General features: G+C 41.6%; 1 protein-coding gene across 2 annotated transcripts in view; it reads right to left on the bottom strand.

The window, feature by feature from the left end:
* The window catches only part of LOC149311738 (WASH complex subunit 1-like), a 67,299-nt gene that overhangs the window by 5,747 nt on the left and 48,762 nt on the right, over positions 1–12,790 (bottom strand). For both annotated transcript variants that reach the window (XM_089526697.1, XM_089526698.1), the window contains 4 exons: positions 6,912–7,023; positions 6,458–6,604; positions 2,574–2,710; positions 547–679 (listed from right to left, as the gene is read on the bottom strand). In XM_089526697.1, the coding sequence (XP_089382823.1) occupies positions 547–679; positions 2,574–2,710; positions 6,458–6,604; positions 6,912–7,023 (529 nt within the window). The remainder of the gene's footprint in view (positions 1–546; positions 680–2,573; positions 2,711–6,457; positions 6,605–6,911; positions 7,024–12,790) is intronic.

The raw sequence follows: 12,790 nt of genomic DNA, 5'->3' as shown, positions 1-12,790 counted from the left end.
CCTCTGCAATACATCCTGGGTTGCTGTCTGCTTTGTATTATCTTTTAAACTCACCCATACCAACCGTTTTGTTTCAACAATTTTGTTTAAACCTTTCATTTACCCTTATTTTTACAGTCAGTACTTGATCACCTTAGGCTACATTCCAGAGAAAGGAACTGACAAAACCACCTCTTGAGTATTCTTTGCCTAAGAAAATCTTATGAAAATCATGGGGTTGCCATAAATCAACAGGCAAATTGAAGACATGCACATCAAAAAAAGTTGCTGATATACATGAAAAGGGTGGTCTGAATGCAAGTTTAGCTGAATAAACAAACCATACAATGTGGGCTAAAGCTGGAACAATGGAAACCTCAACATTGGCCCTTGTGTCTGGAGCATGGAAAAAGTTATTTTTTGGGCTACAACTTCCAGAGCCCCCCAGTCAGCATGGCTGACAATTCTGGGATTTGTAGCTCAAAAGATAGCCTTTCTCCACATCTGTTTGGGACCTAAGAAGATAGGTGACATGGGCACATCTCTCCTTTCACCTAAATGCCTCACCTGCTGATCTAGCTGTCCCCTCTTAGTGATAGAGAGTGGGGCATCAAAGAGCTTCTCCGTTTCGGTCACCAGAGCAACATGGGTCTTGGTTACAGCTCCAGCCAGAGGATCAAGGAAAACATACTTCTTATATCTGCAAGTAGAACAGGGTGGATGGGGAGAAAAGAAAGCCTCATTAATCTGCCTCTGAATACACGTAAGAAGGAACATGGAAAGTTAATTTATTTGAAAAGAATTGGTTCAACTCCTTGTTATAGTGTTTCAAAAGTGTTTATTGTTGCTTATTCTGATGATTTAAAAAATCCCAGTTTCTTGCTTGTTGCTTTCCATTACTTTAAAAAAATCCCACACCTTAAGCTTGACAAACAGTTGGCATAAAGCATGAAAAAAATCTCTGTAAAATGTCTCTCAAATGCTTTTAAAAAGTAAAGCTCTTAAAAAAAAAACGATAACTCTTAAATAACTCTTAGATTGTACACCCCAGGCAGGTCTGTATCTTTAACTTAACTGATGATGTACAGCGTTATGTAAATCTACAGTGCTTTATAAATAATAATAACACTTGTTGCTCATTGCTAGCGAGGTCCAAAGTCTGGGAAATGTACTAATCTAACAATGATTCTCAAAATCTTATAGGCAGCATGGTCACTGGCTGGGGGGGGTGGTGTTTATGGGAGCTGAAGTCCAACAAAGCAATGTTTTCAAAATGTTGACAGGGCTGCAGATAAACATGGTCATGAAAAGGGGGAAAGAGGTCTGATCTACATTTCATCATCTTTGCAGCCTCAACATATAGTCAAAATGCTGTCAGAACCCTCAACCACATAAATTTCCCTCTCCTCCAGCCCCCAGGCATTGTCAACACACCAGATTGGTAGATTAAGAGCTGGTCAGGGGCTCTCACCCTATTCACTGCATGGTACTCCAAAACAGGATTTGAGACAAAAGAAAAGACAGACAGGATTCGGGATTATTTTAGAATGTCACTTCTCATACTGGATATTTTATTTCTGTAAATAATTACCATGCCACCACCTTTGGAAGACTTTGTCTCAAAGGGCAGCATAAAAATGAGTAAAAAACATGATGATACAGAGTCAGCAATGACCCAAAGTCAAAAGAAAAATATTTGAATTTTATCTATCTGGCTGTACAGACCACTCCTAAGGGGCAGCCTGCAGCTGCCTCTTTCTTCGCCAGATCAGGGCCACAGCAACCGCACACTGCAGCCCTGATCTGGCTTTTCCGCTACACAAAAGCGACTTTTGGAGGCTCCTTTCTGCACCAAGGAAAAAGTGCCATAGCCGCCAGGGCTGTGCCTTTTCTGCGCTCCTTTGGCGCTGTGTCATCTGGATGCAGTGCCAGAGGAGTGCCGTGACGCTGCTTGCAATGTGGTGGGGCGCACAGTGCCATGCTGGCATGGGGGCAGAGTCAGGGCATGTGTTGTGTGGACATCATGCCCCACTTGGCCCCCAAGCCAGCCTTTGATGCCTGTCTATACAGCTCCTAAATCTTCTCTTACAGCATTTATTTTGGCCAAACTTTCTTGGTTAGATTACTATTTTCATTTTACTGATGAAAAACAAAGGTTTGGATATTGCTGCCTGCACAGAGAGACTGGAGTTCAGAAAGTCTCTTTCACACTATACAATTATAACAGTTTTCACCTTTTTTTATTACAGCTTTTATACTTCCACATTCAGTGCAAATTGAATTCCTGCCTAGAGCATAGCTGGTAAACACAATATGCATGGGAAACTGATAAGGAAAAGAAAGAGTTTGGAGAAGAGGACATGGAAAAGGGAGAAGAATCCCTCAACAGGATTTAAGGTTCATTGCAAGGTTAGGAAGAGAAACTGGGAGTCTTCTGGCGTATCCACCCAGCGCTTTCCCATTCAGAGACAGGGGTAATGGCAGTGGGATTTTTTGGCACACCAAGCCAGATGGTGTTACTTCAGAAATAAAAAACAAGTATCCCAAAACCATTTAAAACCAGCAGAGAGCAGCTATCTTCAAGCAAGACTTACAGGTTCTCAGTGGTGTTAAAGAGCAGAAGGGAGCTGAGAGAGCTAATATTCCTGGGGAGGCTGCCAAGACCTTCTTCAGCATCGTCTTCCTGATGGACTTTTGTAGTGACACAGACTGGGAAATACTCTGGTTTCTCCTGCAAAACAAAAGCAATGCAGCAGTCAATGCTCCACCTGTATCAGCACTTGTGGCGAATGGGCTCCTTAATCATCTTCCAAGAAACAGAACACTCTCTACAGCAATCTTTAAACCTCAGTTGCACAGCACTGCTTGTCTCCATGTTAGCTGGGAAAGGCCAAGCCCACAGCAGAGCAGGAATGCCTGAAGACCATAGGGTCCCCTCCCCAACCTTCCCCTGGGTTGGATGGAACCATCTTATTCCTTCTCTATGCATTCCAGGGCTGCCTTCTGGAAGGCCATTCCTCTAGCCCAAGAAAATGCCCTGTGGGGGCCCCATTTGTTGGCTGAGTGACCTAGGATCTTGGGCAAAGGATACATTGGTCTACGTTGTATCATCCTTCATTAACAGTCCTTGATTTCCCTCTTCCCTCCAGGGAAGCAGTGGTCAATCTGTGGCTCTCTAGCTTTTGTTGGACTTCCAGCTCCCATAAGCTCCAGCAAGCATAGCCAATGGTGAAGGATGAGGGTGCTTACAGTCCAACAACATATGTAGTGTCACCTGATGCCCATCCTTACGCTACAGCAATGGGTTACAAGTACTCACTTACATGAAGACAGCAAGAGGCATGCTTCCTCTTAACATTTCACAGACAGAATTAGAAACGTGCTAATAAAATCTACCAGATATGGTTTCTATGCCACCAGTGGCCATTGTGCAATAGACGTATTCACTTCATAATTGCTAGACAGAATTCCACAAATGTAATCTATTCTGCATGGTTCTTAATCCTGTTATATCCTGACTAGAAAGCTGTATTCTAAACAAAATCTCTATTCCAAATGCCGGATTGGAACGTTAGTACTTATCTGAGATACGTCCCTTTCCAGCAGAGAAGGTCCGAACATCCTCACTGTTAGGATGTTCAGGCCCTTCTCTGCTTGGAAAAGAACAGACTGGGTTCAAAGAAAGTGGCAGCCAATTTCAGTAAAGTCCCCACCCCACCCACAAAAAATCTGGCTGGAATCTCTTTGGTGTCACACACTGGTGTCACACACATCTAAGTTCCTTTAAACATGCAGTTGTACTTTTCTGGCCATTGCACAATGGACATGTTCATTTCACGGTTGTGTAAACAGAATTCCACAGGTGTAATAATTTCACATCCATCTAATATTATTCTGAGTCCCAACTAGAGCAGAGTCATTAACTCAATCGGATTTACCTGTGTGTCTACTCACAATCCAACAATTGATTCAATGGGATCTTCTCTAATTGGGACTAAGCAAAAGGAGTCTAACCATGCAGTTGCACATTCTTGGATGTTATGCCAAGGAAACTTGTAGTATTTTTGAAACTAACTGCAAAAGAAGTTGTAGCATAAGCTTTTGTAGACCTGGTCTACTTCCTCAAATGCATAGTTTCACATGACTCCACCCATCTGTGGAACTAGACTGAGTCTATGAAAGCTTATGCTACAAGTTGGTTGCATAGTTAACCTCAAAGGTGCTACAAGATCCCTCAGAAATGAACTGTGTTTTAACCATATGCCACAGGAAAAGCAAATGAATGGAAATTATACATTGCTATTCGGAAAAGGTTAAGTTACTTCAGAAATAAAAAAAAATCTTCTCAATTATATGAACACCAATATTCATCTACTGCTATTTAATTTTTAACCACCATCATGTACTGGCACCTTTGCTAGTATCCCTCACCTCTGTCCAGGAGTGACAGGTGGTTGCAGAAACCTGCCTTCCATAAATTTCAACTGGTAATGGGAGTGTGAGCACCTGCCAATCTGTGGAGTGGTTGCACAGAGATGCAGGTTTGGAGAGGCCAGCAACATATTATTATAATTCAAAGATACAGCCATATTAGTCTATATCAGTATGCAAAAAGACCCTGTAGCACCTTCGAGACTAAATGAAAGAAGTGTGTAGCATAAACTTTCATAGACTGGGTCTAATTGCCCTGATAAAGTAGGACCAGTCTATGAAAGCTTATGCTACAAACCATTTTTTCTCTTTCTCAGAGATGCTCCCTCAGGTTGCTGTTGTTATTGTCTGCCTTCAAGTTGTTTCCGACTTAGGGCAACCCTATCATGGATTTTCTTGGCAAGATCTGTTCAGAAGAGATTTGCCACTGCCTTCCCCTGAGGCTGAGAGCAAGTGATTTGCCCAAGGTCACCCAGTGGTTTTGCATGTTATTAAAAACTCATATTAATTGAGAAAATTACAATACTTCCAGTTCAGTACATCTTGGCTCTCCCTCTTAAAGCAGATACAGTGGTCAAGCAGATACTCAAATGCAGAATGCTTGACCATTGTATCTGCTTTAAGATGCAGAATGGCATTTGAGTGGGTGATGATGGCTGTCCAGGGGATTCCTAAGCTCTTTTAGACCCTAAAACTCTCATGATTCTCCAAGACAACTTGGCCACTCTTGGAGAATACTTGCAAGGTAAACAGTACTGGGTCAGATGAATTAATGATACAGTAAGATAAACCACATCCTGAGGCCTAGGGTACATTCTTACCATATGGATGTCTTGTGTTTTTGAGATTGAACCACATTGCTTGTTTTACCAAATTCCCATTGGTGGGCTCCATCTATAGTCACCAGCAGGAAACCGAGGAGAGCAGCAGGCAACAACCCTACTTTTGCTGGGTTAATAAGTTCTCCATATACTCTGCAGCTCGGTTCTCCATGAATTCCAAGAGTAGACTGAAATATTCATGCCACTTTTACTGTGACAGACTTGGATTCCATTAAACTGCAGGAAAGTTTTAACACACTGAATTATTCAAAGGCAGCTTTATTTTTGGGCTCTCTGTACAGGAGAGAAAAGTGGGAGCCCAGAGGCAGTTCAGCTGATCTCTTGTCTGGAAAAAGCTTTTCTATCTAATCCAGGTCCCAGAAATAGGTGTTAACCATGATCTAGGAAAGCAGTGTCACACAATGGACTCTCCTTGAAGGTGGGGTATTTCCTTGGCAATGACATCCTCCCTGCCCCCGAATATATATTTTCTAAAATTACTGCTGAGCTACATTGTGTGGCATAACTCTGTAGTTATTGGCTGCTCTTCTGAAACCACCAGGGAATCCTAAGAGTGGGAGGAACTGCCAGTTGCAATATAACTAAAGAGAAAAGGATTTGGAGTTTATGCACACTGACCCAGTCATTCCTATGTTCTTATGGAGGCTCAGACCATTCAATGGAGATTCACATGAGCAAGAGCCATCCTAATGAGAAATTCTAATGGAAACAGAATCTGAGAACCTCAAGACAAAAGCTTTCTCCCTCTCTTACTGTCCTCCTCCTCTATTACACACAGACACATACAGGAAACATATTCAGGGGCAGTCATGTTGGCCATATATAAAAGTACAATAACCTGCAAAATCCACAGAACAGTGATACCTTTATTCGCCTACACTCATAGGCACAACCTAGCTAGTGCACTAGTGCTGAGTCCTTAGTACAGCAACCCAGAAACATAGAATCATGGGGCTGGAAGGGACCAAAACTAGAGCACTCATGAAAGATGGCTGCCCAACCTCTGCTTCAAGACCTCCAAAGAAGGAGAGCCTACCACCTTCTGAGACAACCTATTCCACACATCTTTTTCTCTTTTGCTTCCCTAGATCCTCCTTCAAATGACATCCACCACTTCACAGCTATCCCCTTGGGAAAATCCAAAAGCAAGGAGTCCTGTTCTTATGACTAAGGTTCCAGGTGCCCTTTTGCTCTCTCTCACTTACTTGCAAGGATTTCTCATCCAATGTTCGGTGTTTGCTCTGAATCTTGCGTCTCTGTCGTTTCTGGGCATCTGGACTCCCAGCACCAGCAAAAATGGAAGAGTATTCTTGCAATCGTTCAGGAGCAGGGTATTTTGAACTGGAGAACACCTTGGGATAGAAATGAAGAAATTGATTTATATATTTAGTACACTTCTATAATGCAAAATAAATACACTGGAAGGAAAGATTTCACATTTAAGCCCATGGAAGCTCTTGCTTCAGTACGCACAATACTCCCCCCCTCCTCTCCATAATGTCTTGAGTTGTATCCCCCATACACACCTGCTGCTTATATATGTTTCAAAAACCATTCATGCAATTGCTAGCTGTGTGAATGGGGAAAGTCAGTGTACCCATCAGTCATGGTATGAGGGCCATACAGCAGTGCAGAAGAGCAGCCACAAATATCCAGTACCTTGATAGCTTTCTTGCTGCCTTTGATCTTCTCAATTTTGGCTTGAGCAAGACTGACTCTGTCATCAATTGCCCGTAGCTGTTTCCGGCTGGCCTCCACTTGTTGGGAAATCCTAATATGAATATAAAAATATATGCATAGTTAATGTATGATACCCTTTACCCAATAAAAAATAGTACTCTCAGGCCCCATTCACACCATCTAAATAACCCAGTGTGAAAAAGGGTTATTTCCACAACGTTCACACTGGCCCTGAATGCACGTGGTGCCGTTTGTGTATTTGACACCAGGTCTCTTACCATGTCTTTTGTAAAAATTCGGAGCAATCTGGATCTTTAGAAGTGTGAATACGCTACCGAACTGATCTGGGTCGTGTGGGATCATTTCTAAAAATGGAGATGCCTCCATTTTGAATTGATCCAGTGTGTGTGTGAATGTTGAACAGCGTTTAAATGCCATGGAGAGATTCGGGCATGTAAACCATAGTGGGAACATCAATTCAGTATTGTGTCACCACAGAGATCTGGATGTCTTTGGGAAAAAAATGTTAAGTGTCAATGAGACCAAGGTGAAATACAGATTAAGTAGAACAAACCCATATTTTTTAGATGATGTCAGTCATTAAAAGCACCTCTGAAAAGATTTTGTACCACAATTACTAAGCAAAGCTATGATCTGTACAACTGTGACATAATACTGGCAAGGAACAAATTAAGATGAAGATGATGGGAGAGGCAGAGGAAGTAGAAGAAGAATCCAATTTCCTAAGGAGAAGTTGTTCTATATACTGCATTTTTCCAGTAATGGCTGCCCTAGATAATGTTTGGAAACTCCAGCTGGTTCAAAGAGCTGCAGCCATATTGTTAATGGGGGCTGTTCATAGGAGCATATCACTTCTTTGTTACATCAGTTCCACTGGCACTGAATGGTGCCAGTCTATTTCCAACCACAATTCCAAGCAAATGCTGGTTATAAACTATAAAACTACATTAAACTTTGGTCTGGTTTATATGAAGGACTTTATCCCTGTTTAAATACTTGAAGGGATGTCATACTGAGGAGGGAACAGGCTTGTTTTCTGCTGCTTCAGAGAACAGGACCTGGAACAATGGTTGCAAGCTGCAGGAAAAAGAGATTCCACCTCAACATTAGGAGGAACTTCCTAACAGTAAGGGCTGTTGAACAGTGGAACACCCTTGGAGAGTAGTTTAACACTATTTTAATCTTTATTTTCCGGTGTGTTTTGAGTTACATGTGGTTCTACTTATAAACTATCTAAAGTCACACTTTTAGAGAAAACCTGAGGTACAAATCAAAAGAGAGAGACTGAATGGGCAACTTCAGGTACCTAGAGGCTAATTCTCTGTCCCTGGGACCCTCTTGGGCTGCATAGCCTGAAAACAAAATGATTTAAAAATATAATCAGAAGTGATCAGAAGTCATTTTCTGGTTTTGATTCTTTTTTAAAAGAAGTTTAAACAGTGTAAAAGGACCTACAACTTATTTAAAAGGTGGATCACTGCTCCTGGAGGTCTCCATGAGAGGTTATTTATCTTTTCTGTCTGGTTGAAAAAGGACACTTCATTGGTAACAGGGTCTTGGTACCACAAAAAAAAACCACTCTTGGGGGGCTGCAGTTGGCCTCAGGGTCCCAGATTGCCCATCCTGGTCTAATAGGATGTGTCTACCACATGAGATTGCCAGACAGCATAGACTTCTTGGCTCATTACACAGTCTCTTTGACTTTCAACCAACTTCAAGGTTTGGGTCTGGCAATCACTCCTTCACAACCTTACATTTGGGACAGACATTAGAAAAGCTGAGTGAGTGCTTAAGGAACAGAAAGTACTAAGCAAAAGGGATTTCATTCTGATGGGAAAAGAAAAGGAGAGTATTTTGGAGGTAAAGAGTCAAAGCAATGAAGGCGGCAAGAAAGAATCTGGTCAACTCTTTCTATCAGTGCTTTGAGTCTGCTCTGAGAAAAGTGGTTCAGTTTGAAATCAAATGCAAGCACTGTTTGGGCTAAAGAATCATCATTACTTTTCTTACACAGCTGACCTTTCTCTGCTCATTTTTAAAAAACGTCTCTCCCTTCATTTAATTCTTCTGAGCTTTGCATCACTTTCAACAAAATCTTAGCCTAAGGCACATGTAAGTGCTCGAACAGCATATATGATCCTCAGGTTAGTAATCCAATTGTTGCTGAGCAAGGGAGCTAGAAAAATGATAGTTACTTTGGTCTTGCTAATCCAGCAATTTCACAACTAAAATTGAAACCACGCTAGATTTTTTGGGTACATATTTCACTTACATGTACCTGGGAGGCTTCCTTCAACAACATCATCTATCCCTTCCTGTTCCCTATGAATTTTACTTTGAAAAACATTTAAGAAATTGGGAGTCCAGAATGAGAGCAAACCATCACAGAGTAAGAGAGAAAACATTTTCTCCAATGCAATTAGAGAAAAGAAAGGATCCTGAAAAATTATAAATAAAAACTGTTCAGGTAATGCACATTCTGGAATTGACCCTACACTTGTGGTGCACTTTTTGAGCTTGTGAACAAGATCATTTGACTTCCTCAAGGGCTTCTTGATGGTACACAGCAACACTTCTGAGCAACTGTATAAAAACGGAAAGCACTTAATGTGTGAGCATTATTCAGAGATAAATGTCCCATCAGGCCAAGTGTTATCTTAGCTCAACTACAAAGAGACTCCATTGTCTCTACTTCCTGAGTTGACCTAGGAAAAATTACATTTGTGGTCCACAAAGTAAGCTCTGTACTTGGAAATGCCCTTAATTCTACAGACTCAACCTGGGACCTTGTACATGCAGTGCTTGTGATCTTCCAAGGAGCTATGAAGCCATCCCCTCAAATTGTTTTAATCCCTTTGGTGTTCTCATTGTCTGTTGAAGTGTTGTCAGCACCCCTAATTCAGCTAGGTTATTCCCATGAGTATTGCTATTAGTAATATGGTTAACTGCCAATAAAGATGAAAACACACATCATTTAATGTGAAGTTGAAGGCTTTCATGACTGGCATCCATAGTTTTTTGTGGGGTTTTTGGGCTATGTGGCCCGAAGGATGCAAATGCAAATGAAAAATCTCCCAAGGTCAGGGGTTTCCCAGCAGACAATGAGCACTAATCAAGCAGACATTAATTCTCTTGTGCAGACCCTCACACCCCGAGGACTGCCATTAGCAACAAACAATATACATACAAATCACTCCTGCCTTTCCAGGTCACACAATATATATAGCCAAGTCCTTTCCAGGCAAACATTCTCTGAAGATGCCAGCCACAGATGCTGGCGAAATGTCAGGAAGAAGCTCTGATAGAACATGGCCACATAGCCCATAAAACCCACAAAAAATTACACATCATTTAACTTCTGCTAACTCACCATCACCACACTGTGCATGCCATCCCTTAGGAAACTGGTCTTCAGTGTACTCTTTCTCTTCCTACTCTCCTTGCATCCTTAGAGATTTTGATTAGAACCTGAAGAGTTTTGTCACTAAGATGCAGGCCAATAAAGCCAACCTCTTCACCAAGTGGAACCAGACATGCCATGACATGTTAATGCATGGAAAAGGCTCATCTCCCTTCATGATGAGCCTATATAGACAGGTGGCTCCCCACCACCTGTTTTTGCTGCAGAATGAGGCTGCAGCAACCTCTAGAAGGATTCTTTTTGCGTCCCGGAAGGGGCGCCACAGGTGTGCTCACACGGCATGATGACACCCCTTCCGTGGAGCACCATTTGGGCACTATGCCGCACAGACGTCATCATGGCACACGCCGTATGGATGGGTGCGTGATGATGGTGCCCCGACAGAGAAAGGAGAGCTTGGAGCATGTGAACACTCAGCCCTACTGCACGCTCAGGCCAGCATAAACTGCTGGTCTGTCAAGCAACCATGTATTGCATTTGGATTGGGGCCAGTAATTAATACAGTTTTTCTCCTTCCAAAGACTTTTTCATCTGCCTTTTATACTCCACTCCCTTCCCTCAGTGTGTATGTAACTTCAGGGCTTCCTTGAATTAATGAACTAGAAGGCACATATGCTTCTCCCCTCTAAGCATATCACAGCCTTAGCTTCCAGGAAAAATCTGATGTCCCTTTAGGTTGCATTCTAAAATGGAGACTCATTCAGTCAGAGGCAGATAAGAGTGGGTCTCATACGTGCAAAAAAAAAAAAAAAAAAAAAAAAAAAGCTAATGTTTATTTCCCCTTCCTAAATTTGCTTAGGCACTAGAAAATAAATGCTCCTGAGGCTGAAGGACAGAGATACTGTGTTAAAGGGGAGGGGGTTGATATTAATCTCAGACAGGTCAGCTCTCTGTTGCAGAATGGTAAACAGCAGGCAGCATACTTAGTATGCAGGCTGTCTCACTTTGCCATCACTCACATCTCTCCTTTTCAGGTTTTTTCTAGCTTGTACATGAACAAAGTGCTTTGGCAATTCAAGGAACAATTTACATGAAAAATGATTTTAACTGCCTGTGTGGTGTCTTCCCTGATCTAGGTCCTTCCAGATGTTTTAGGAACATCAGTCCTCATCACTGGTCATGGTGCCTGGAGGTTATGGGAACTGTAGCAAACCCCCTCTGACCAAATCTTGCCATGAAAATTCCATAATAGGTGTGCCTTGGGGTCAGCGTAAGTCAGAAACAACATGAAATCAAACAACAAAGTCAAAAATATCTGGAAAAAAGTTAGGGGCATACAACAAAGAAGTAAAGGACAAAGTTTACTGTCTTCATACAGAAATGCCTTATGCAGATCCTTCTAAGGCCAGTTCTTCTTGGCAATCTTTTGAGAGGAAGTATCAAAGAAGTGCCACCACTGCCATTTCCCCATCCAAGCATTCAAAAAGGCCAGTAGCAGCATCATGGTAGAAAGAACTGAAGGTGCTACTTTTAGGTGCTCCCAGAATGAACTAAGCTCTTACCTTTTGCCACTTTACCAAGAGAAGGAGAAGACTGAAAATACACTTACAATGACCCGTGGATAAGTCGACCCAGCTTTTGGGGGTCAATTTTTTGACAAAAATTTCTAGACTTATATATGAGTATATACAGTACCCTTAGACTCTCTGTGGCCACCCAATCCAGGATTAGAATGTCAAGTATCGTATATACTCGACTATAAGTCAACCTCATGTATAAGTCGAGGGCAGGTTTTGGGGTCAAAATTATGGATTTTGATATCACCCTTGGATAAGTCGAGGGTAAAACTTAGGGATATGCAACAAAGGATCTAAATGATCAAACAAAGGAAAACAATGCCAAACTATCTACAAATTTCTGGCAGGCATAATGGTTTTGGCTAACACTAAAGTCTGGGTGGAAGAGAGAGGTCAGTGCTTCCATGACTCTTGCCTTTCACCGGGGGATGGTTCCCTTGTTAATAAAATTTAAAGTATAGTATTTACATTGCTCTGTGAATAAGTCAACCTAGGTTTTGGGGGTCAATTTTTTGACTATAATTTCTAGACTTATACATGAGTATATACAGTACACACTAAAGAGATCTAGGTTCAAACCCTTACACAGTCAGCTACCCTAATGAAATCGAAAAATCTGACTGACTAAAACATGCTTTAAACTTAAGCATTAATTTGAAAATCTAGAAAGTTTGATGAAATCATGAGGAAAAATACTGAACTGATAGCTTAACGGTGTAAGAAATTAATTCCAAGCTCCACCAATGCAAAAACCAAAAAGTGCTTAGATGAAACAAGTTGCCTGTGAATATCAATCCCAAAACAGAACAAGTCCTGTCTCCTACACTTATTCTATGACTCTACCACAGTGTCTACTGTGTTATAATGTGAAAGAGAATGGAAATTGCTTTCAGATTCCACCT

Source organism: Sceloporus occidentalis, unplaced genomic scaffold (assembly GCF_023333645.1).
Source record: "Sceloporus occidentalis isolate IW3139 unplaced genomic scaffold, rSceOcc1.0.p SCAF_5, whole genome shotgun sequence".
In the NCBI taxonomy this organism is placed as follows: Eukaryota; Metazoa; Chordata; class Lepidosauria; order Squamata; family Phrynosomatidae; genus Sceloporus; species Sceloporus occidentalis.
Note: the sequence above shows the minus strand (reverse complement) of the source record. Positions and strands in the feature narration are given on the sequence as shown.